We start from the raw sequence: 25,557 nt of genomic DNA, 5'->3' as shown, positions 1-25,557 counted from the left end.
AACTAGTTGAGATCTTACGGAAGTAGCGTGAGCCCCTAATCCAATATGATCAGTATCCTTACAAGATGGTCATGGGTGACACACACAGGAAGAACGCCACATGACAATGAAGGCGGAGACGAGTGATGCAGCTAAAAGCCAAGGAATGCTAAAGACTATCGCAGATCACCAGGATTCTCCTGCAGGTTTCAGAGTGAGCATGGCCCTGATTGCAGACTTCCAGCCTCCAGAACTGCCAGACGATAAATTTCTGTTAAGTCACCCAGCTTTGCTCAGGAATGCCAGGAAGCTAATACAGTGATCTAAGTATCTTTTAAGCCACTGTTACCTTGAGTTTTTTCCATTTCCTGAAGTTGACCCTAATCTTACAAATATAGAGAGGATGGTCAGATTTTATCAAAGGCAACCCTTTTTGCTGTCTCTGCAAATATTAGGTTATTAGTATCCTTAGCAAAATTTCATTGGTTTCCATGAGAGCAGGAGAGGTTTTGAAATGAACATAGTGACGAAATGGAAGTCACCACAAGTTAAGGTAGTAAATTAAAAAAGAGAAATCTCAGATGAGGCAATTTGAGGAGAAATAATAGCACCTATATTTAAAGAGTACCTATCATGTCTGGTATCTTGGTGACCTCATTAAATCCTCACCAAAACCTATGAAGTATATTTTTAACATTTTTACCATTTAAGAATATAAAAACCAAGGCCGAGATAAGTGACTTGCCCAAGGTGGCAAGAAAACTAGAAACTTAACCTGACCCCAAAACCCATGCTTGTTTCACTCTACCATGCAGGGCTACCAGAAACAAGGCAGGAGGAAGGGGGAGGGTTGCAGGGAAGACTCAAGCAGGCTTGGGCCCACAGGAATTGAGCCAGTGGAAGTGAGAGGCTGGCGATACATGGAAACTATCAGCAACTTCATGTGCCAGTTTTAATACAAAGCACTTTCAGCATATAAGTGATTGATACCATCTGCTGCCAGAAGAGAGGAAAGCAGGGGTTGTTCTTTTTTATTACACAGTTCATACTGATAATGGCATTATCGCCAAGTCATCTATATTATTACATTAAAAAAAAAAGCAAAGTGTGGAACAGTTCATTTGTTTAAAAATGCCTAGAATATCTCCAAGGACAGATGAGGAACTAGTAATATTGTCTCCTAGGAGGGTAATCGGTTGGTGGGAAGAATTTCCACCTTTCATTGTTTTTTTGTTTTTTGTTTTTGTTTTTTTTTTTTTTTTCCCCGGTACGCGCACCTCTCACTGTTGTGGCCTCTCCCGTTGCGGAGCACAGGCTCCAGACGCGCAGGCTCAGCGGCCATGGCTCAGGGGCCCAGCCGCTCCGTGGCACGTGGGATCTTCCCGGACCAGGGCACGAACCCGTGTCCCCTGCATCGGCAGGCGGACTCTCAACCACTGCGCCACCAGGGAAGCCCCTTTTGTTGTTTTAGTTTTGAAAAACTAACATTGAGAATTAAAAATAATGCTTTTTCAGTTTAGAAACTTTAGAAAATACAGATAAATTTTGAAGAAAACAAATCTGTAATTCTACGACCCAAATATAAACAGTCATACGTATATACAAATACCTGAGTTGTTTGGTTTTAAACAGTAGAACAGATGGCCATAGTGTCTTATGGTAAACAGATAAATTGTTACAATATCCAATCTCCCCTTCTTCCTTAGCCAAGTGTGTGGCATTGTATGCAAATATGACAATTTCTTAGCCTTCTTTGCACCTTGGAGTGGCCATGCTACTAAATAGCCAATAAGATGTGAATGCAAATATCACATAAAATTTCCAGGAAACCTTAAGAACGTCAGCAGTTTTCCTCTATTCCTGGCTCCCCCACTCCCTTCCTGTTGCCTAGAACAGTCAGCAGTTAAAGCTTGTAACATAATGTTGAGGAGCACATCCTTGGGTGCTGACTTAGGGCCTAAGAATGTCGCTTGCCACTTCCGTAAACAAAGGATGTTGCAGCCATAAAGCCATCAACCATGGCAGCTGCCCCTGTGGTGTACTCTGAGGGGAATCAGAATGGAAAAAAAACAAGATACTGGCCCTAGATAGTTAAGACGCATCAAAGGAATGATTTCAGAGTCCAGGCTCTTGCATCTTTCCCATACATAGAAAAGCACTAAAATCATTAACCTGAGATGTCTGTTTTTGTGATTAAAAGTAATTTTTTGATGTTTAAACACATGGGGGAGAGTGTTGTTTTTTTCCCCAACAAAAACGCCTATATCCTGGCACTTCCCTTACCTTTTTGGAACAGTCCCTCAGAGCTATGAGTGGCTGTATCGCTGGCTACAATTCTCAGTAGGTCTGCCAAATAAAATTCTCAACTTTTAAGTTGTGCATTTTTTTTCAGTTGACACCACAAATGGTTTGGGACTATTTCTGGCTTTCTTTTGAATGAGAAAATAAACCTTTGTGTTTAAGCCACTGTTGTCATTTCCTTATTAAACATGATGCTGGTTGTTTGATTCTATTAGGAATAAACAACGAATGAGAGAAAATGCCTTTTCTACATCTATTGAGATGATCCAATTGTCCATTTGAGCTATTAATGTGGCTGACTGCATTCCCAAAGGCTTTACACAGTATATTCTTTCAATATGCCACTAGCTTTATTTATTTTAGCCACGCCACGTGGCTTGCAGGATCTTAGTTCCCCAACCAGGGATCGAACCTGTGCCCCCTGCAGTGGAAGCGCAGTCTTCACCACTGGACCGCCAGAGAAGTCCTGCCACTAGCTTTAAAGTTAATATTTTACCTATGCATTCAAAAACAAGAATAGACTAAAAGGTATCTGCTTCAGATTTTGGTGACAGGGTTATGAATTTTAGAATTACATAGTCTTGTTTACAAAATTTAACTGAATGTTTTATAGGAAGTGTTGTTGATTAGTTTCTAAGTATATTGTTATGGATTTCTGCTTTTGACTAGACTTATGCGTAAGGTTTCCAAAGTTTTGTTACCTTTCTATCCTCGACATTTACTGCATCTCAGTATTAATTTGAACCTTGCCAAAAATTAAAATATTTGCTTGATTTCACGAGGTAAACTTCAAATAGTCATAGGGACTTCCCTGGTGGTCCAGTGGTTAAGACCCCGTACTTCCACTGCAGGGGGGCGAGGATTCGGTTCGATCCCTGGTCGGGGAACTAAGATCCCACAAGCCTCACGGCACGGCCAAAAAAGTTATGGGTAAGTCAAGTTTGTTCATGTATTGGAAGCCAGGTGGACAAGCAAACAGTAAATGAAATATGAGTCTTAGCTTAGTCCTATGAAGTACTGGAGTCACTTCACATTTATTAACTCACTTCTCAAAACAATCCTGTTATGCACTTTACAGGGAAGGAAGCAGAAGAGGACAAATTACTTGTCTCAGGTCACATGGCTAGAGGTAGTACATGAAGCTAAAGAATGGAATTACAAGTAAGGGTTGACTTAATTACTTCAAACTGTTGGGACTTCAGAAGACCTCAAACTTGAAAAGCCTATGTATCTGGAGCCTGTAATACTGCAATGTTTTTCAGCTTTTAAAATCATAGTAGTACCTCTAGCTGTGGGATAAAGTAAGTGTTCAAGAATAAAAGTCAAAGGAGCAGAATGTTTACACATTTTTAGATGCAAGCTTTCTCAGAATGAACATGGCATAGTTGGGAATGCATTGGGCAAGGGAACTAAAAGCCTGGAGTTTTTCCATTTCAGCTTACATTAAATGTGTGAAGAGATCTCTGGACCTTGGCCTTATCTTCTCTGAGGATACTTCCTGCTTATCTACTTGACTCCGTCTCTTTCCAGATGAAAGAGGTCAGGCTGTTACTGCTTAAAACAAATATGAAACAAACTATGGCTAGCACTCTATTGTTTTCTTCTTAGTTTAAAACAAACACACTAGTTTGTAGAATTTTATATTTCGGGCCTGGGTAAGCACCTTCTATATTAGATATATTCTAAGAATTTGTGATTTATGAACACTGTACTACACACTATTTGTATGAGAATATCACCTTTGCTTTTAACCTTTCATGTCTGATCTCTCAATTTACACTACTTTATTTTTAATGGGTAATATTCATGTTTTTGGTCATTATTTATCCTTTTTTCAACGTTACTAAATCCACAGCTCATCTACTCTCAACGAGTGGCTCACAGATAGAGCAGCATTTTAGCCCAATCTTAAATCACTGAAGACACAAAAGGAGTTAATTACAGGTGTAGTCAAAGAGATACGAGAAAATGCGGTATTATCAAAACATGAAGGGACTTTCTTGTGGCTTTGGCAAAGTGTCCTCTATTCTTGACAGATGACGCCAGAAGGGTAAGGAGCAAACAAAGTTACAGAAGGGCACCGAACGCCAGAGTAAACAACTTGAATTTGGCTGCAAAGGCTTTTAGGGCATTAAGAAGCCATTCAGTTTTTCAGCAGGGGTCAACTGCCCAGGTATGTTACAGAATTCTGATGCTGGCAAGTATAACCGCTGAGAGGAGAACTGAGAGGCAGGCTACGGCACCATCCAAAAAAAAAAAAAAAAAAAAGCAAAACCAGGGCAGTGACAATGTGAATGCAAGATGTGATACTATTTAGAAATAGACTAGACGAGACAAAAGTATTGAGGGGGATGGAGATGAAGCAAGAACCAAGGACCTATGAAGGCTTAGATAGGTGCTTTCAAATAAAAGAACAGAGACAGAATGAGAGAAGCGGCTGTGTTCCATTCTAAGCACTTGGAGGCAACAGTGGAACCTCCAGATAGATATCCATTAGATGGCTTAAAATAGGGACCTGATGTCAGCAAGGAGGTGGGAGCCTGAGATACAGGTCTACCACCCATCTAGTAGTTAACTGCCCAGAATGCTTAGAAAAGTCCTAAGGACCAAACGCTATGGAAACAAATTTAAGGGACAGAGGGAAAAGAACAGTCAGAGGTAGGTCAAGAAATAGGGATGAGCAGGATCCCCGAAGGAAGAGTTCAGGACAGGAGAAAATACTGGATGGTCAGTGCCAACTCTCCAACAGACACATTATGGATTTGTCTCTCCCCATCAGAAGACCCACGAGGGCAGGGACCTTCTATCACTGCTGTATCTGCAGTGCCTACAGCAGTGCTCGGCTCACAGTAGCTAGTCAACAACAACTTGCTGAGTGAATAAAAGATACAGGTTGGTTCTTCTTAAGTGGTCGCTGAACTTCATAATTAGAAGGCACTGATAACATAAACCAGGGCCACTTTCAGGACACCCACCTCCCTACCCCCTTACCCTTGTCCAACTGTACCTAAGCAGAGCACCACTGGGAGTCTGTCTCCCAGAAGACAGAAGAATGTTCACACGCAGTGAGTCTACCTTTTAACTACGTGATAAAGGTTTTTTCATGTGTAGGTCTCATTCACCCTTTTTTTTTTTTTTATGCGGTACACGGGCCTCTCACCGTTGTGGCCTCTCCCGTTGCGAAGCACAGGCTCTGGACGCGCAGGCTCAGCGGCCATGGCTCACGGGCCCAGCCGCTCCAAGGCATGTGGGATCTTCCCGGACCGGGGCACGAACCAGTGTCCCCTGCGTCGGCAGGCAGACTCTCAACACTTCCCTGCGCCACCAGGGAAGCCCTCATTCACCCATTTTTGATGGAAGTCCTAGGTAGGCATCGTCTTTATGATGGGCACCTCTAGGAGACTTTATGAAATAGCTAGAGCCTATAAAAGCTATATAGAATATTTGAACACAAAATTTTAGATTAAAATGAACCTTATGAGTTATGCCAAATGAAGAAGTCACCCCATAATTTATCTGTTTTATGAGTTTTCACATTTGCTTTAAAAGTAACATACCTTGATTTTTTACAGCTCTCATCCCCACTATAGTGCTGGCACATTTCCAACTATATGTAGAAGGTAAAAGATCAGACTGTAGAGTACCAGATCTTGTGACAAAGAGCCCCAAACAGAGCCTTGCAGTTTCTGAGGCAGAATCCTACCCAGACAGGTGAGCTGCTTGGATCTTGCATCCTTCATCAGGCCATCTCAGCCAGGCTCAGCTCTCTTCATCCATCCACCAGGCCAAGCAAGACTTGTAAAACATGCACAAATGCCTAGCACATTGTAGGTGCTAAGTATTAACTGACTGCAGGCCTGAATTCTTCCTTCACACCATGACTGTAACAAGAATCCACCTCTCTTCCAGCTTCATTCAGATCCTCAGGGCTTCTCTTCACTGAAGTAGTTCTTAAGGTTCCACATCCCTCAGGAAGTCTTCCTTACTTCCACAGATGAATGATCCCTTCAAGCCTATTATCTCTAAATGCAACAGGCTTTGCATCTCCTACTTACTCAAAACTCCACAAAGTGTATTTGCTACACGGGTATTTATTCAATGACTTTCTGTATTTAGTCATCACTTTTCATTGCTAAACTCACTTCGTATCTCATTTGCATCACAGTTCTTCATCCTGGATTGTGAAGTCAACAGGCCAGGGCGAACCTGTTAGTTATGATTTACAATGACTGGCATGGTGTCACAATCAAAGAGCTCTGGGTAAATGCTTGTGGTGAAAGAGGATGAGGATGGAGATGAGGGTCCTGAGGAAGGGTCCAGACAGGCTGCCCGACCCATGGAACCTGAGGCCTGAATAAGGCCTGGGATCTGCTTTCCCCTCTGCCCTGAAGGGTCCATCTATGGGCAATTCTAAGGCACAGTGGTGAAGGACATGATTGGCCCACCAAGCGCAGTCCTCTGGTCTAGTGGCAGCCCCTCGCCTAGAACACAGTGCAACAAGCATTCCATTTAGAAGATCTTCCTGAACACATGCAAGCAGCATTCGCTAATGGAAATGGAGACAAGGTCTTTCTTGGAAGAGAGTGTCCCAGAAGACACTCTGCTCCAAGACCAACCAGGTCCCTTTAAGGGTCCCTGAGAAGAGCAGCCTGGGAGCAACCAAGTCTTTCAAAGGCTGACAAGGCACAGAGTGGATGAATGAAAAGATAATAATACATGGAAAACAACAACAACAACTTTGGCTTATAAAACCTCCAACTTGAGGCAGGGACATCAGTGTCCACCAACATGCAAAACCAGATATGATCGTAGCAGATGGTTATCAGAAATGCTTTAGCATTTCCCACACCGCCCACATGCCTGCCCCTCAGCCCCCGGGCCACACACACACACACACACACACACACACACACACAATATCTGCAGAACAAGTCAGAGGTTGGCATCCAGAGCCTGATGTCAGGACAGAACTCTTGGCACTCTGCACTACATCACTGTGATTAGTCCTATCTAGACAGCAAAAGTAACACTGGCCTAAGCTTGAATGGCAGGGTCTGTCCAGTGAGGAGTTAGGCTGCACCCAAGACTGCCAGGTCTGGAAAGTCTTTCACTTCTCCTACTTCGCTGAAAGGCTGTCCACCCTGGTTGAATGTCAGCTTATACCGTAACCGGATGGGCTCCTGAGCAAAGATAAAAGATGTTATATTAGTGGGGAGTGAACACAGAGACAGGCCCAGAGTAAAAGCCTTTACCCACCTCGTAGTCACCAAGTAACAGTATATGTATGTTAACTCCACCCAAGTGAGGGCTTCAAGCAACTGTTTGACAGGCATACCCTGGCCTTGACCCTCTGGGACTACAAACACAAAGGGAGCCAGGCTTACATCCTGGGAATCCTCCCACGCTTTTGCAGTCCTGGAGACCAGCTAAGAGGACAGACTGGCCTCACCCTTTCAGAGGATTCCATGGGATTAGGGAGACTGTGTACCACTCCCTTGGTCCCCAGCTATGACAATCTGGTCACAGATCTTTCAATAAGCCCCAAAGGAAAACAGACTCTGGCAAGGGACATTCTACCACCATCCCAACCAAAGCAAGACCTCTCCACCTGCCCAGCTGCCTCCCTAGAGCTCAGGGGCCCCCATTTCCCTGCTACCACAGACACCAGAACATACTTTGTGTGGATTGTCAAGCAGCAGCATCTGAGAGATCACTGCTGGAGGCATCAAAGGACTGAAAGCAGGAAGCTTGGAGCTGGACGCTGGCTGTAGTTTCACTCTCATTGACTATTGGGGGCAAAAAGAATCCAACATATAACTCATTCCTAACAAACTACAGCTTTAATGAGGGAGATCAGGTGAACAGGAGAGCTTGGCCTCCACCCCACCAATTGATGAAAGGATCCAAAAGCCCTTCCACTCATACATGGAATGTATCTGAAGTTGTGTGATCAAAGGTTGGCTTCTGAGAGGCAGCATGAAGAGTGAGAGCATATCTTGAGTTGAATTCTAACTCTGCCTCTTACTAGCTCTGTGATTTGGGGCAAAATATTTAACCTTTCTGAACCTTGGATTGATAATTTAATTTATAAGATAGAGGTGATAATAGCACATGCCCTACAAAATTACCATGAGTATTAGAAAACACATAGTTTATTTTTGTCTGCTTTGAATCCTTCCTTTCAGGACAGGCCCCTTGCCCATTTCTTGTGATTCTGGTATGGCTGTTAATCTGTGGGGAGCTACGTCCCTCGAGAAAAAAAACATAACATGCAACTTGGCCAGAGTACCTCATACCCCTTAACATGAGTTACTGGTCCAAGGTATGCAAGTAACACCAACAAGGCCAATCCTAGCCCTTCCTTAGGTAATCAATATGCATGCCTCATGTCAGGGGAGAGTTTCCTTCTGAGATAAAAAGCGATAAGGACCATGTAACTCTAGAGCTGCTGGTAACCATTTCCTGCTTGGTGGAGGGAGTCTATGAGAGAACAGGGTCCAGAGAGGAAAAACAAAGTCAAGAGATGGAAAGTGACAGATTCTTAAGGAACTGTTTAAGAATTTACCTGAATCCAGCCATATCTGAAGTCAGACGTTCAGGAATCCTCAGTTAAATGAGCCAACAAAACCCCCATTTTATCTTAACCTACTTCGAGTAAAGATTCTAGCCCTTCCACCTAATAGATAACATCCCAGCAAAGGACCTGGTGTTCAAAAATGATAGCCTTTATTGAAAAATTCAAAGGAGCGGGCCAGCCGCTGACTCACCTTTGGCACAGCTACTTGAAACATGATGTCCCAGACAGGTTGGGTGGCCGTGCTCATCATGGTCAACAGTAGCACCTGTACCTCTGGGTGGCCAGGGGCCCCAGTCTGGGAAAAGTGGAGCAGAATTCTGAATCCATTCCGGTCATACACGATAAGAGGAGGCAGGTTGCCTGGTAGAGAAGGACCCAACCAAAAGGATTAGCACTGTTACAGACTCCCCTGAAAGAGCAGCCATGCTTGAAAGAGATGTGCACCTATCACCAAATCCTGTTGCTTCTCCAGTCAGAACAGCTCCTGGAATTAACCCTCTGCATCACCATAATCCAAGTCCTCGTTACCTCTAGTTGGACTCCTGTGACATTCCAAACTGATCTCTCCCCTCCATCTGACCATCCAGTACCAGTTTAAGAAAAAAAAAAACAAGCATTTTTTTGAGCAAGAAATGATTACGATTAAAATAATGTATGAACACTACAGAAAATATAGGATACCATAAAGGAGAAAATAAAAAACACCCTTAATACTCCCCAGAAATAAGCACTGCTAACATCTGGGCCTATATTCTTCTGGTTTCTCTTGTATGACTACATACACATAACATCTCTTATATTTAAGTTTACAAAACTATAAAGACAGTAGATCTCTTCAAATTAATTAGGTCTTGGAAATACTAAAGGGATCGTTCTACTTTAGCTAAGAAATGATTCGTAAGTTAATTTTGGGAAAAGATACGTTAGACTAACCATTAAAAAAGAAGGGAGGGCTTCCCTGGTGGCTTAGTGGTTGAGAGTCCGCCTGCCGATGCAGGGGACACGGGTTTGTGCCCCGGTCTGGGAAGATCCCACATGCCGCGGAGCGGCTGGGCCTGTGAGCCATGGCCGCTGAGCCTGCGTGTCCGGAGCCTGTGCTCCGCAATGGGAGAGGCCACAGCAGTGAGAGGCCCGCGTAACGCAAAAAAAAAAAAAAAAAAAAAAAAGAAGGGAGAGTAGGGCTATTTGCATTAACAAATACTCGGATATGTACAAAATTGCAATTGAAAACAGCATGCAGAACTGACCCAAATACGAGAATTTAACATGTCAAGAGCATATATTTGAAAATCACTGGCTGATTCAATAAATGGCAGGCAGCTTGCTAACCAACTGGAAAAAATTTTAATGAAAATCCTTATTTCATGCCAAACATCACTTATCAAAACGCACATTATAAGAATATAGTCTAACAATGAAACTGTCGGAGATTTAAAAGACTGAAAATACTCATGAGGTATGGAGGTGAGGTTATGGGGAAAAAGGTAACCCTTCCAGGAAGGAACTTGGTGACGAAGATCAAAATTTTAAATGTCTACACCCAGCATTTCCACTTTTAAGCATATATCCTAATGAAATAATCAGGGAAGTTTCAAAAATGGATCTCCATTTTTTGCAATGGGTGTTCACTGTAACATTGTTTACAACAGTAAACACCTGGAGACAAATTATCCTTCAGAAGGAAACTGAATAAATGAGTTACAGTACATGTTAGTGGCATAAGAATGAATTCATTTTTAAAAAATCAAGGTTTTGAAGAATAAGGGCATGAAACAATGCTATAGCTTAAAATAGTAAATAAAGCAGGATATAAAACAGTATATATACTATGGTGACAATTTACTAAACATACATGCATGGATAAAACAGGAAAATACATCAAGACATTAACAGAACTTTCATCTCTGGGTGGTAACGGTACAGATGATTTAAATTTTCTGCTCTATTCTATCTTTTCTAAAACTATATTGAATTTTGTTTTTAATTTTGTTTTTTAATAATTTCAGATTTACAAAAAGTTACAAAAACACAAAGAATTCCCATGTAGTATATATAACTACAGTGCAATTATCAAAACCAGGAAATTAACAATGAACATTTATTATGTTTAAATAAAAATTAATAAAGTAAGTATGCAAAGGGCCCCCACTGCTGACTTTATTTCCTCTGCCTGGTTCCAGGGCCCTCTGTAATCTGAGCTCACCACACTGAGCCACAGGAAGGCCCTGTGCACAAGGAAGGGGCCCAGGCCCTAGATCTAAAGACCCCAGTTGTTTCCCGCTCACATACCAGTGTGCTGACCACAGGCAGTCTCACCTTACTTAGCTGGGCCTTCCGTTTCCTTTTCTTTGTAAGGGAGGTTAATAGCTACTTTTCCTGCATTAATGAGGATCATTAGAAAGGAAGAGGATCACCAGCCAAATTCTTCCTTTCTTTCTAATTCCACCTCTTCTGAGTTATCTCAGATCACACTGAACATTCCCTTCTTGAATTCCAAATGAAGATCATCTCCGTAAGTGGATTCAAGGCCCCTAATTAAATTCCGCCTGCCAATATCCTTCAGTGTCAACCCCAAGACAGAGAAAACTAAAAAAAGTATTAGCTAAGAGACATGGGCCACCCGCCTTATCCTCTGTCCCCAGGCAGTATCTCTCCCCGACTCATCTTCCCCAGTTTAAGAGCCACCCATACCAATCCAGAGTGGATAAAGCTGGGCATCTAACAGAAAGGGAAAAAAAGGGTGAAACTGTACTTACTGGGCTTAACAGACTCCAAAGGGACAAACACTTGAGCCAGAGGTGTATTCTGGGAAGACGGAGAAGAAGCCAATGGGCCAGCCTCCCAGGACCAACCTGGAGAGGACTTAGTACCTGGTGGCACTTCCCTGGGGATATTTTTCTGTGGAATATAATTCCTGCAAAGAAATAATATCAAGACTGGCAAAAACTGTAGAGAATTCCAGGAATCTGATTAGGTTTTGTGAAAAATAAGGGGAAAAAAATAAATATATATGCATGTGTATATGTGTGTATGTATATATTTTACGAGTGTATGACTTTAGACAAGTAATCTAACCCATGCCTCAGTTTTCTTACTGTAAAATAGAAACAGTTTAGTATCTATCTCATAGGCTGTTACAAGAATTAAATGAGAAAGTATATGAAGAGCACTGAGCGGAATGTGTGCATACAATAAGGACCCAATAAAGTAATTAACGTTGTAGTTGTCAGGCAGTCTCTGACAACAAGTAGCTCAGTCAGATGGTTTCCCATACATGATCACCAGCGTGATGTAAGCTAGGAAGATGACAGCACAAGTTACACTGACCATTCATTCATACTTCATGATTTTGTCCATTTGGAATACAAATCAAAAACATTTATGGAAAACCAAACTCCAGACGTAAGTAACCCACCAAAATTAGAATTATTACTGACCCCATGTCAAGTGGTTATAAACAGTAAACTAGGAAGAAACCCCCTACGGGTACTAACAAGAATGACCTCCCAGCACATCTCCATTTCCACCCAGCTCTGTGGTCTCCACCAGGGACACAGGCTCTCAGGCTGTTGGGGGAAGGCAAAGTGTTCCAGCCTTGCCAGAGGCAAAGGGACAGGATCTATGAAAATATGTTTATACTCATACCTAAGAGCACCTCTACTTTTATAAATCTGTACTATAGAAACACTCCAGGTTCCTCCAACCTGGAAGCTATGTAAATATCCACAAGAGGAAAATGATTAAATATATATATGTATATGAATTATTATTCAACTATTAGAATCAGGCAAGTTTACATAAATTGATGAAAATGTATCCAAGATGTGTAATATAAAAAACCACAGTGGAGTACAGTTTGTAAATTATCTCATTTGTGTAAAAATAAGCCACAGCAACACATTACTACATGTGTAGAAAAAAAGCAAAGAAGGACCATTCAACATTGTCTTTAGAGAGTGATATTTGGGACTTTCTATATTATCTATTTCTCTAGTAATCAAGCTAAGAAAGAGGGTCAACAAGGAATGATTAGAGGGAAAAATGCCCAGGAAAATCTGAACACTGACTGGTTACTTTGAAATGTTTGGAATTTGCTTAAAAATAGAATTGGGAGGACTTCCCCGGTGGCCCAGAGGTTAAGACTCTGCGCTTCCACTACAGGGGGCACGGGTTTGATCCCTGGTCGGGGAACTAAGATCCTATAAAAATAAGTAAAGTAAATAAATAAATTTAAAAAAGTAAATGCATAGACAGTCATCGAACAGACATCTAATAAGGTGCCAGATCTTATTAAAATAAAAAAAAAAATAGAATTGGGGATGTAGGGGGGAAGATGGAGGGAGAAAGCAATACAGATAAAACAAGATCAAAAGACTGGCCATCAGTTGGTAATTATTAACAAAAGGTGAAGAGTACATGGGGATAGAATAAATCCCTTTTGTGTGTTTTGAGATTTTCCATAAAATAAAATAGTTTTAAACGTTTCAATACCTGTGTACAGGATTACAGTTCTCCCCTGTGCCTTCCACTTGGTATCCCCACTTAGACTCCCCACCCAGCCCCTGAAGGCACCTTGGGTGTGAAACCTTCCAAGGAGTCCCTCGCAGCTGTTTCTCAGACCTCTGAGAATGTTCAGCCTTTCTTCAAGCCTTCAATTGTAGCCGCTCTTTCTTCTATCCCCTTCACACCCAATCTACATGGTAAATTTCCACCCTTTTCTATGCTTTCAGACTTGCGGCTCATTTCTTGCTCAAACATAGTAGATTCCTCTGGAAATCAGAAGAATCAACTCAGGCCACACCCTCCCCAAGCCCAACTACCATAACACCTAGGGGCTACTGTCTTGTTTCTGCGTCAGCAGTAAGGCAGGAAGCCCCAAGTCTGTCCTGTACTCCTGGGTGCTGTCTATGCCTAAAGAATAAGACTGTACCAAGGGACTTCCCTGGTGGTGCACTGGTTAAGAATCTGCCTGCGAATGCAGGGGACACAGGTTCAATCCCTGGTCCGGGAAGATCCCACATGCTGCGGAGCAACTAAGCCTGTGCGCCACAGCTATTGAGCCTGCGCTCTAGAGCCCGCGAGCCACAACTACTGAAGCCCGCACGCCTAGAGCCTGTGCTCCACAACAAGAGAAGCCACCGCAATGAGAAGCCTGAGCAACACAACAAAGAGTAGCCCCTACTCGCCCCAACCGGAGAAAGCCCGCACACAACAACAAAGACCCAACACAGCCAAAAATAAATATATATATTTTTTTTAATTAAAGAAAAAAAACATCATACCGAGCGCATCGTCATCATCGGTGGTATCGCTTGCCAGCCGGAACAGGGTGGGCCGCAGCTTTTCACACCTCTCATACACGACCTATAAAACAGAGCTTGTTATATAAATTCTCAGTAAGTGTGTTATAAAAAAAGAAAGATCCCAAGATGTGTAAATGTGAAGAAATGGGAAATCTCTACACTGCTTTCAGAAATACGAAATGACACAAACACTCTGGAAAATGGTTTGGCAGTTTGTTAAAGAGTTAACTGTACATGTAGCATATGACCTAGCAATCCCACGTCGAGGCATTTACCCAAGAGAAAGGGAAGTGTATGCTCACGCAAAACCCTGTACACAACTGTTTACAGCAGGTTAATTCATCATCACCCAGAGCTGGAAACAACCCAAATATCCATCAACAGATGAACGGATATACATATGGTGGTATACGCATACAACGGAGTACCACTCAGCAGTAAAAAGGAATACACTACTGGGACCTCCCTGGCGGTCCAGTGGTTAAGACTCTGCGCTCCCCAGCATAGCACAGGAAGATCAGCTCTTTGAAAAAAAAAAAAAAAAAAAAAAGACTCCACGCTCCGAAAGCAGGGGCCATGGGTCTGATCCCCAGTCAGGGAACTGAGACCCCACATGCCAAGCGGTGCAGCCAAAAAAAAAAAAAAAAAAAAAAAAAAAAAGAATGGATCTCGGGTCTCAAATAATAACGCCAAGGGGGAGAAGAGAAGCCAGACCAAAAAAAAAGTGTAATACTGTATCATTCCATTTATATAAGAGTCTAGGAAAAATATACTAATCAAAACAAATCAGTGGTTGCCTGGGGATGGGGAGAGATGCAGGAACAGAAGGGAAGGGAATGAGGAAGTTGGGGGCGGGTGAGGGACATAAATTTTGATTGTATGATGACTTCTTGAAATATATGTGTATTCCTAGTATGTCAGTGATACTCAGTGCCACCTGAAATTTAGTTTTAAAAAGAGTACCTGCAAGGCTGCCTGGTCTGGCGGGGCCTGCCCTGGCCTGCGGTACATGCTCAGCATTTCCTGCAGCACCTTCACGTGGCTCCGTACCTCCTCCACAGCACTGACTCTCTTAGACACCTTTTCTGATTTTTCTTGTTCCTTTTGGGAGAAAGAGGATGAAGTGAGGGAGTAGAAGCTCTGAAGAAAGCCTGAACAAGCGCCGGGAAAGGGGCGCTGCACTGTGGAGAGCTCAGGGAAGCCACCAAAACACGGAGCGAATGGAGTGTTCACTCAGCGGGTAGAGAAGATGCTCAAGGCCCGGAATTCCTGGGACAGACAATTCAGTTTGGGGAGCTGGGACTACTCCTTTGTACCACCAGCCTTAATCCCTCTGGAAAAGAAATTCCCAAACCTGGATTCTATCCACACCAATACCGGTCGCTGGGACGGAAACTGGTGTCTGTGAAACGCTTTGTGAGTTCCTAGACAGAAGTACTAGAGAAACACACAGCAGTTTCTGCTTCCAGTCACCACCTCGCTGCCCTTCAGGGAGCCCACAGCTGTTCCCCGGTTCAGGGCTAGGCGGCCATCCCTTCTCCCAGACGACTGTGTACCCACACCCTCAAGCACACACACACATATACACTGTCCAGCCCCTGTCAAGCGCTGCTTCTGCAGAACCCCCTGGAAAATGCCCACCTCCTTGACCAAATTCTTGATCAGCCGGTTTGCAGCCTGAAGATCCTCAGGATGGTTGCTCTTCAGAAGCCTTGTCAGAAGCTGAAGAGGGAACAAGACTAGGTGAAACCAATTCCCTCTGTGTCAAACGGCCCAGACTGATAGCACCAGCAACAGCAGAATCAGCACTCATAAGAGCTCGCACATTTTATACGCATTTACCTTACCAAATCCTCACAACGACACAGTAACCTAAGGATTAGGACCATCCCCACAGACCACTGGTTCTTCCATGGGGTAGGGCGGTGGATGTCCCCAGGGAACCTCCGGCAAAGTCCGCAGACATTTTCGGTTGTCACAACTGGGGGTACTCCTGGCATCTAGCGGGTAGAGGGATACTGTACACACTCTATCCTACAGTGCCTAACGACCTCCAACAAGAAAGCTAACTGGCCCAAAATGTCAACAGTGCCAAGGCTGTCTTGGACCACATACTAGGATGTGACAGACCTTGGCGATCTTGTCCACCTTATTCCCAATAGGTATAGGAGTCATTCACTCTTTGTTGGATGGGTGGCAGGACAGGTGGAGATACTGAGTGCCAGGGAGTCTAAGCAGCTGACACAAGACCATCTTTCTCAGAAGTCCATGCCACACCTCCTCCCCTGCTCCTCCCACCCTCTGCAATGGTGAAGCACCCGTAGGAGAGGAGCCAGAGGGAAAGCCGCCCAGAACCCAGCACAGCCCTGCTCATTCTGCCCACAGTGAGCACTAGATCCAAGGGAAGAGTACAGCTGACAGTTGCAGTTGGAAGGCAGAGGGTACCAGAAGATACCCATCCTCGGACTGGAGTCTTCCTGGTTCTACACTCACCAGACCTTGTGAGGGACCAAGAACGCTAATGACCAAAAGCACAGCCACCTTTAGGGGCACCCTGGAGTTATCCCTGGGTCTTGGCCTAGGTTTGGACCACCTTGCTTTTCCCTTCCCTCTCCTTACTGATGTCCGAGGAGCAACAATTCTGGGAGACAAAAATGGAAGGAAAATGGGTGAGATCATGCTTACTGACACTAAAAAGATCTGAGCCAACATACAACCGATTCTTTACTGCCCACTCTCCTCCCCCGACACCACACTCTGGATATGACCGACCACCCACATTACCCACTAGGGTTATCCTTTCATACCTTCTTTCCCTCAGGAACACTGAACAGATAAAGTGAAAGATATAAAGAACAGGACACTTATTATTTGGCCTATCCACAAAGAAAACATCCAGACCTTCAGCTACCTCTCTCTGCTCCACAGGGAACTCAAAACCCACCTCCCCACACTCTCCCACACTTTGGTTTGGGGTCGGGGACATTGCAGGAGAGTCCCTAAAAGAAGGGATCTGTGGAGGTGGGATGAATTGGGAGATTGGGATTGAGATATATACACTAATATGTATAAAATGGACAACAAATAAGAACCTGCTGTGTAAAAAGGTAAATAAAATAAAATTCAAAAAACAAAAAAGAAGGGGTCTGGTCAGACTCCAGGTAGGCCACCAAGGTCAGGGAGAAGCTCCTTACCTTTGACTTTTCTTCATCGGCATCAAAGATGGAGCTCTTGGGCCAGGGAGAAGGTGGGGGCAAGATTTTATCCACTGGTAGTTTAGGGTCTTGCTTTATGATTCCTAAAACATGCAACTCATGAATATACGGATATAAGTACCCGTTGACTTCAGCAGGATCCAGTATAAAGCCCAGAAACTCCTGGTTCCTGATGTCCCACCAGGAAAACACTGGTTGACCTTACAGAGATACACCCAGGGTATGATCAAGGCTCTGCATCCTCCCATGAAAGAATCCATGGAACCAGTACAAAGTTGGGGAGGTCAGAGCCAACTAAATCAGAGCAGAACCGGACTGTAATGCCAGTGGTCAACGGGCCTTACACTATACAAATACTGATCATTTAATGCAGGTATACAACCTCCCAGAGCCCAGAAATTAGTGTAGAATCCCTAATACTCCTAAAAATGTTAAGTGAGTGCGTGCGACAGGGAGAAAAATAAGTCCATGCTGAATCCAGGCTCCTCCCACAGAGTCCAAGAGAAAAGGAACATGGACTCCCAGCTTCTACACAGGACACACTCTGGGGCTCACAACACAAGAGGAATAGGCTCATCCTCCAAAGGCCTCACAAAAAGAGAATGGGAGAAGCCTGATGGCCCACTGAAATCCTTCTCTCCCGACAGAAAAGCCTCACACTGCTGGGGGAAGGACACCAAACCTGTTGTCCTTAGAACAGGTTTGCAGTGAAAACCTACTGCAGCTGGAAAAAAAAGAAAAGCCTGTGTCCCTGGGAGAGGGGCAGCAATGTGTCCTGGCCCAGACCCGAGTCGGGATGCAACAGGATCACAAACAGGTCCCACCAAGACCAGGGACACGTGCCTGCCTGAGACTGAGGCTTACTCACAGCAGAACCAGCACCACCACCACCAGGCTACGGGCACTGAGGAACAAGTAGTAAGGGTCTACTGTCAGGAAAGGCGATGGAATAAGACCCCCTCTGAGGTGTAGAGCAACAGGAAGACCCAAAGCTGAGAGCAGAGCAGATACTGAGAGAAACGCTCTAGCAAGTCAGCCTCCACCCTCAACACAAGCTAGCACTAGAGGAATCTGGAACCTGGCATAGTGAGGGTAACTACAGCAACAACCGCCTCAAACCTAGCTCAACTCCCGTCAACCGGAAGGAACGATCTGCCCATTTCCAGGGATCAAAATTACTGCGTCAGCCTCTATTGTTGTATCTACTGGACACAAGATCTCCAGCTTTCACCCCAAACTGACAAAGCGTACAAAAAAGCAAGAAGGAACAACTACTGTGAAAAGGGAATGCAACATAAGTAATGGTAGTGAGACCTTGTTTCTTCAGCATCTGGTAAGCATCTCGGATCTTGATGTCTTCTGGAAACCACACTGTCCAACTGAAGAGTATTTCAATGACTCTTCCTTTAACTTTTTCTGTGGTCCAGGAGCCTAGGTACTGAAAAAGGAAAGGGAATTACAGAGCCGGAAAGGACTTGGTGAGACAGGAGGGGGCGGCAAGACGTAACCTTTAGAGAATGACACAGCTGTTGAGAATACGACATAAACTGGTTAGAACCGATTAGGCCCAAGATGGTGTAAGATTTGACTTCCAGTAGACCTTGAACTTCAGTATACGCTCATTGTAATACATTAGCTAAACGACACACCCACAGGTGCCATGACCGTTCAGAGGCTGACCATAAAAGGCCAGAAAGTGAGCGGTGGCCCAATTCCTGGAAATCTCTGCCCCTTCCCCAAAATAGCTGGAATAATCCTCCCACTCGTTAGCCTATGAAATCACCCAACCCATAAAAACTAACCACCCCATATTTCAGGACTGCTCTCACCTTTTGAGACATTCTACCTTTGGAATGTATATCTCTCTAAATAAATCTGTTTTCCCACTTAATTCTCGGGGCAGAGCCACCTTGCCTGCGCACTTGTATCCCTCACAGGCGTCCTATATTAATAAATCTACTTCTTGCCTATCACGTTGCCTCTTGCTGAACTCCTTCTGTGCAGAGACATAATGAACCTGAGCTTCAGTAAGTCCTGACACCACGTGATTGATTTTAATTAAAAGACACGGGGTTTGGGACTTTCCTGGTGGCGCAGTGGTTAAGAATCCGCCTGCCAATGCAGGGAACACGGGTTCGAGCCCTGGTCCAGGAAGATCCCACATGCCGCGGAGCAACTAATCCCATGCGCCACAACTACTGAGCCTGTGCTCGGGAGCCTGCAAGCCACAATTACTGAGCCCGCACACCTAGTGCCTGTGCTCTACAACAGGAGAAGCCACCGCAATGAGAAGGCCATGCACCACAACCAAGAGTAGCCCCCGCTCTCCACAACTAGAAAAAGCTGGCACACAACAACGAAGACCCAATGCAGCTGAAAATAAACTAATTAATTAATAATAATGATAAAAAAAAAAAATAAAAGATCCTCTTAAAATTAAAGGATTATGGAAATAAAATATATATATACATACATACATATATATATACATATATGTATATATATATATACATTTGACCCTTGTCCTCAGTTCCTCCTGGCACAGAATTTCAAAGACCCTAGGAATTTCCTAAGTGACAGGAACGTCTTTTTTTATTTACAGTGAGCCCCCACGGACCATACCTGAGTTTCTGCTAAACACTCCTGGTGGGCACTTAGTTTCAAGGGAGGGATTGACCATGTGATTAGAGGGTTGGAACTTTCAGCCCTATCCTGACCTCCCCAAGAGGAGAGGGAGGCTGGAGACTGAGTTCAATAACATGGCCAGTGATTAAATCAATCATGCCCACATAATTCCAGATAAAAACTCCAAAACAACCAGGTCCACAGAGCCTTCTGGTTGAACACATGGATGTGCTGGGAGGGTGGTATGCTCAGGTTCCACGGGAGAGGGCATGGAAGCTCTGCTCCCCCTTCACCCCCAAGACCTTGGCCTATGTATCTCTTGCATTTACATCCTTTATAGTAAAAGAATATTAGTAAGTATAGTGCTTTCCTGTGTTCTGTGAATCTTTCTAGTGAATTATGGAACCTGGCAGAGGGGGTCAGAGGAAGCTCTGAACTTGCAGTTGGTTGGGCAGAAGTGCAAGTAGCTTGGCCATCCCCGAGACTTACGACTGGTGTCTGAAGTAGGTGTAATCTAGGTAGGACTGAGCTCTTAACCTGTACGGTCTGTCCTAACTTTGAGTACTTATTTTCAGAAACGAATTAAATCACAGGACACCAAGTTGGTATCAGAATTGCTGGGAAGCAGCAAAGGAATGTTCCACCAATGTTAGTTACCCGATAATGGTGTCGCTAAGACAGGTACCAGGAGGAAAGCTACAGAAGACAAGGAAAGAAGGAAACTTAAAGCTACACCCAACATGTCTTGCTATCTCTACCAGGAAACCTGTGCCCACCAGCTAGGCCCCTCTGTGCTCGCCCCTCTAGACCACCTGTCTACAAGGCCATTTTTAAAGGGAGAATTTGAAAATGCTAACCATCAAAGGGCGGGGATCAGCTGATGACCATGACCATCATCCTACACCTTGGAGAGGAAAGCTTTCACCTCTCAGCTCTCACAAACCTGGGACAGCCTGGCAGGTTCTATCCATGAGCAGGTCTGCCTCTGGACCAAGAAGGGTGACAGGAGTTTGAAACCCGGGGGGCATGCAGAACAGTGAGCAAAGCCAAGCCCAGGGTACTCACCTTTGGGGACAACACTTTGATGAGCTCGTTCAGGAAGCGGAACTTGGCCACCTCATTGTGGAACTTCTCCCCACAGTGGTTCACACACACCTCCAGCACCTGCGCAGACACAGGACCCCCATGAGAAGGGGAAACCATTGGCTCCAGGGCTCATTTCAAACCTGGTAAGAATTTGCTGAAATCATGGCTCAAGACTGAGGACACTAAAGATTGGGAGAAAGGGTGACACTTTTAGATTAAGAAAAAAAAAGAACCTGTTTGCTCTTGTAACTGACAGGTTTGTGCCCAGGAAATAGCCCAGTGGGGTACTCTGAGGTCACCCCACCTTTTTTTTTTTTAAATATTTATTTGTTTATTTGGCTGTGCCAGGTCCTAGCTGTGGCACGCGGGATGTTCGTTGCCATGTGCTGGATCTTTTTTGTGGCGTGTGGGATCTTTTAGTTGCAGCATGCGGGATCTTCTAGTTGCGGCATGTGGGATCCAGTTCCCCGACCAGGGATCGAACCCCAGCCCCCTACATTGGGAGCATGGAGCCCCAACCGCTGGACCACCAGGGAAGACCCTCACTCCACCTTTTAAGGAGACCCTTCTGGTAGGTGAAAGCAGTCAGAGAATCACTTCCTTCTTTCTCCTTAGAGGCGGAAATTGGACACGGAATACCCAAGAACTGTTAAACTACGGGTTACCTACTGGCACTTGAGTGACAAATTGGGCCTGTAAATGTCTTCTTTGGTCCACAATCTTGTTTAACATTTCAAAGCAGTCACCAATATTGAAAAATTCAGAGAATTCATATATTTAAAAATCTAGATTCCCAGATTCTCTTAAACGGAAGTCCTAGCAACACTGGGCCCAAACTCACGCCTGGCAACAGCCAGCAGGGCCTGCACTGTAGCTGCCCTCTTTAGACTGGGCATGGGCTCTCCAGTTCCTTGGTCCCCCCCCCAGCAGCTCATTCACTTATGTTACCAATCTGGCCCTGTGGGACTTGACCTTGCCAGCCCGGGTCTAAAAAGGGCAAAAAGAAATAAAGCCTTCCTTTCCTTTCCTTCTCGCAAAGCGGGCTCAATACTACTCTCCAGAAACAGATCTAGAATGGGGCAATCTGAGCCCAGAACTCCCTCCAACCTGCTTTCTCAAGGCCAGTGAAGGCGAACCTCTCAGAGCCTCTTCCCCACAGAAACACTAGCCTCAAGACAGGAGAGCTTAGGTTAATGGTCACGCCGAACTCACCGTTAAGGCATAAAGAGCTTCTTTCTCTTGTGGAGACTGGATCTTGTGGGCTAGTAGCCAAGGTGCATGGGTTGAGCTAAGGGAAAACAAAGACACCTGGACTCTGGGCGGAGAGGAACACACCAGTGTGGCTGAGCATACCCGGTAAAGTCCCCTCTCCTCCAGGAGCTCGGGTCCCAGAGCAGAGGTGGGATGTGACTGCACACGGCCAGGCATGAGCCCCTGAAGGCGGCCGACTCCCACCCACCCGTCTCATAGCTACACTTCCAGGGCACACCATCCTCTCCCCAGTCAACCCACCCCTACAACTTCCAGACCTGTGAGTAACTTGGTCGTGAGCAGCACAGACCTTGTCTGCCACAGGACAACTGCTCAGTTAACACTAGAGCAGAAAATGTGATCAACCTTCTTGCTCGTTTCAAAATGAATATTCAGCAACATGGAGATAAAACATCCGGATGACTGACTCATTTCTTAAGTTCCTATCCAGATACTTTAGAAACCAAATTCAACAAAATCTTACCCCTTTTCCCCCTGCTTTTCCTTAAGAAAGACTGCATTTAAATTACGGAGAACACACTGATCTTTCACATGGCTGCGTACCCTAGCTACATTCTATCCCTAACATTCAGAGACCTCCTCAGGAGCAGTGTTTCTTAACGCTATTTAAAATGTATTAAGTAGCTGCCAGTTCCAAACTGACTACTTGTTTTTTAGAAAACCACATGAATTTGCTATTTCTAGAAAAATAATATACTCAGTAGATCATGGAGGTAGAAAAAAACGAAACAACAATCTACGCTACGTGAAACAATCCTGAGAAACAAAGGCATGCACAGTCTGAGGTGCCCCCAAAGTCAAGCATGTGTGTGAAGTCACCTTACCCACTGGGATCAGTGTTCACTTGGTCACAGAAATTCTGAATAGCTGACCAATCCTGTTCTGACATGCTTGGGTCTGTGGCCTTATCTGTCAAGGAAATAAAAAATAAAATTAAAGTATAATAAAGAGAAACAAACACCTCTCCACACCACTAGCCCCCCAAATATGACAACAGCCAAGGACTGTGACATCACCTCTAAGGGATCAGACCCAGTGAGCAGACAGCTGAAAGGGACAGGGGCTTGTACTCATCATCACTGTCAGGCACAGTGTCTGGCCCATGACACGGCCTCAGCGACTGTTTGCTGACTGAATGAACAGCTCAACTGGTTAACAAGCCACTGTCCTGAAAGGGGCTCCATTCCCAGTGCAGGGGATGGCCTATGTGCACCTTCTTCATGCCCGTGTCAGGACTCCCCCACTTTGGCCCTGCAATGAGGACGGGCTTGGGCCAGCATCTGGGCATGGGCCAGAACCTGTAAGCTTCTTAGCCATGTGACAGGAAGACTAGAACATACAATGAAGCCCTGAGCGGCTCCCACCATATCCTCAAAGTAACAGGCCTAAATCTGAGCCTCCTTTTTCTGAAATCTCCTGACCATCCTATGTAAGAAGCTTCTCCACATGTCAGTGGCTTATCCAGTCTGACAAGAGGACCTCCTTGTCTTCACTCCTCAAAATGCTATTTCTCTCTGCTACCATACACATGGCCAAGGAACCCAGATCTAGTCACGCTAGGGTCTCCCCCATTGGAACATTCATATTCGGATGAAATATGAGGACACGGAGCATGAAGAGCACGAGGGCACAGCCAGGAGCAGGAGATACCTGGAGAAAGAGGGATTGTCAGAAGGCCTAATGTTGAGACCATGCTCCACGGAAGGGAGGGGCAATCCTTGACTTCCTGGAATAAGGGGTTGTGTGTATCCTTCCTGGTGCTTGATGGTAGCAGCTTCTTCCTCTCCTCCCACTGCTGCTGCCTAGAATCTGCAGCCAGCAACCCAACAAGGATGCCCATTCCACACGCCCCGCCCGCAGACTGAACCAGGCCACATTCTCACAAAGGAGCTGCTGAGACTGTCTTCGTCCTGCCCTTTCATAACATTTCCCTTACTCCCCACTGTCCAGCCTGTCCTGGCCTACCTGGCTCTCCAGTGAAATACCTTACTGGTCCTGACAGAGAAGCTCTTTCAAGCTCTGCAAATAAGTAATTCTTATGGTCACATCTCTGACACTATTCCTCTTGCCTGAACGTCCACTTCTCTCCTCTCAAAATCCTATCCATTCTTCAAGGCCACTCTGAATTTCCGTCTCCTCCCAAAACCCTCCTCCCACTGCTCCAGCCCCTACTAATTCTCCTCCCTTCTGATCACTTAAGACTACACAGTCATCCAGAGTTTAACTTTTCCAGACAGCAGTCACTTTTATTTCACACAGAAGTCATGTGCCCCACAACTCAACAATGAGATTCAGAGGACAGGTACTCAATCCCCCATCTTCCCACCCACCAACTCCATCCTAAGTGAAAAAAGACAACAAAGGAGAGCAAAGGAATTAGATGATCAATTCCCATATGCCCCTCACCTTTTTCCTCCTCAAAGCTCTTTCCCTATGTTCCATCTCTCAAAATGCTGTTCACCTTTCGAGTCCCAATTCAAATGCCACTTCATAAAGACTTTCTTAATCTTTCTATCTCCCACCCCCACAAAACAGAAGCCATCCCTTTCTTCTCAGAAGGCCCACATCTTATCTGCTCTTTCAGGATGGGGATCTCCAGCTCCATCTCTTACTAGTTACATGTCCTTGGGCTCTCTGAGCCTCAGTTTCCTCAACTATAAAATAAGGAAAATAGTACCCTCCTCATGGGATAGCCATGAGATTTTTAATAGACAGTGTCTAAAGTACTCAGTATAGCAGCAAACATTAAGTAATCAATAAAAGATAGCTAATCTGATAATAGTCTCTGCCTTTTACTTTAGTATGTACACGACTTACTACACTTAAACTTCAAAAGTTTATTCAAAACGAAGGCAGAGGGACTTCCCTGGTGGTCCAGTGGGTAAGACTCCATGCTCCCAATGCAGGGGGCCCAGGTTCAATCCCTGGTGGGGGGACTAGGTCCTGCATGCATGCCACAACTAAGAAGTCTGCATGCCGCAACTAAAGATCCCACATGCCGCAATGAAGATCCTGCATGCCGCAGCTAAGACACAGCAGAGCCTAAATAAATGAATATTTTTAAAAGTTGGTAGCAACATATTCAGTAAATGTTAAAAAAAAAAAAAAAAAAAAAAAAAGAAGGGGCTTCCCTGGGGGGGCAGTGGTTGAGAGTCCGCCTGCCGATGCAGGGGACACGTGTTTGTGCCCCGGTCCGGGA

At 44.7% G+C, this 25,557-nt stretch overlaps 1 protein-coding gene across 1 annotated transcript; it reads right to left on the bottom strand.

Annotated features, from left to right (window-relative positions):
• Positions 1 to 3,281: 3,281 nt before the first annotated feature.
• GGA2 (golgi associated, gamma adaptin ear containing, ARF binding protein 2) lies at positions 3,282 to 24,963 on the bottom strand. The gene is made up of 13 exons (XM_024744347.1): positions 24,924 to 24,963; positions 23,183 to 23,267; positions 22,299 to 22,374; positions 21,066 to 21,164; positions 18,690 to 18,813; positions 17,355 to 17,458; positions 15,802 to 15,882; positions 15,124 to 15,261; positions 14,140 to 14,221; positions 11,614 to 11,793; positions 9,048 to 9,217; positions 7,956 to 8,066; positions 3,282 to 7,460 (listed from the first exon to the last, which is right to left on the bottom strand). Exons 1-13 carry the CDS (start codon positions 24,961 to 24,963, stop codon positions 7,350 to 7,352), a joined length of 1,401 nt encoding a protein of 466 aa, XP_024600115.1. The 3' UTR covers positions 3,282 to 7,349.
• Positions 24,964 to 25,557: the final 594 nt, after the last annotated feature.

This window comes from Neophocaena asiaeorientalis, unplaced genomic scaffold, assembly GCF_003031525.2.
Source record: "Neophocaena asiaeorientalis asiaeorientalis breed wild unplaced genomic scaffold, Neophocaena_asiaeorientalis_V1.1 scaffold91, whole genome shotgun sequence".
Classification (NCBI taxonomy): Eukaryota; Metazoa; Chordata; class Mammalia; order Artiodactyla; family Phocoenidae; genus Neophocaena; species Neophocaena asiaeorientalis.
Note: the sequence above shows the minus strand (reverse complement) of the source record. Positions and strands in the feature narration are given on the sequence as shown.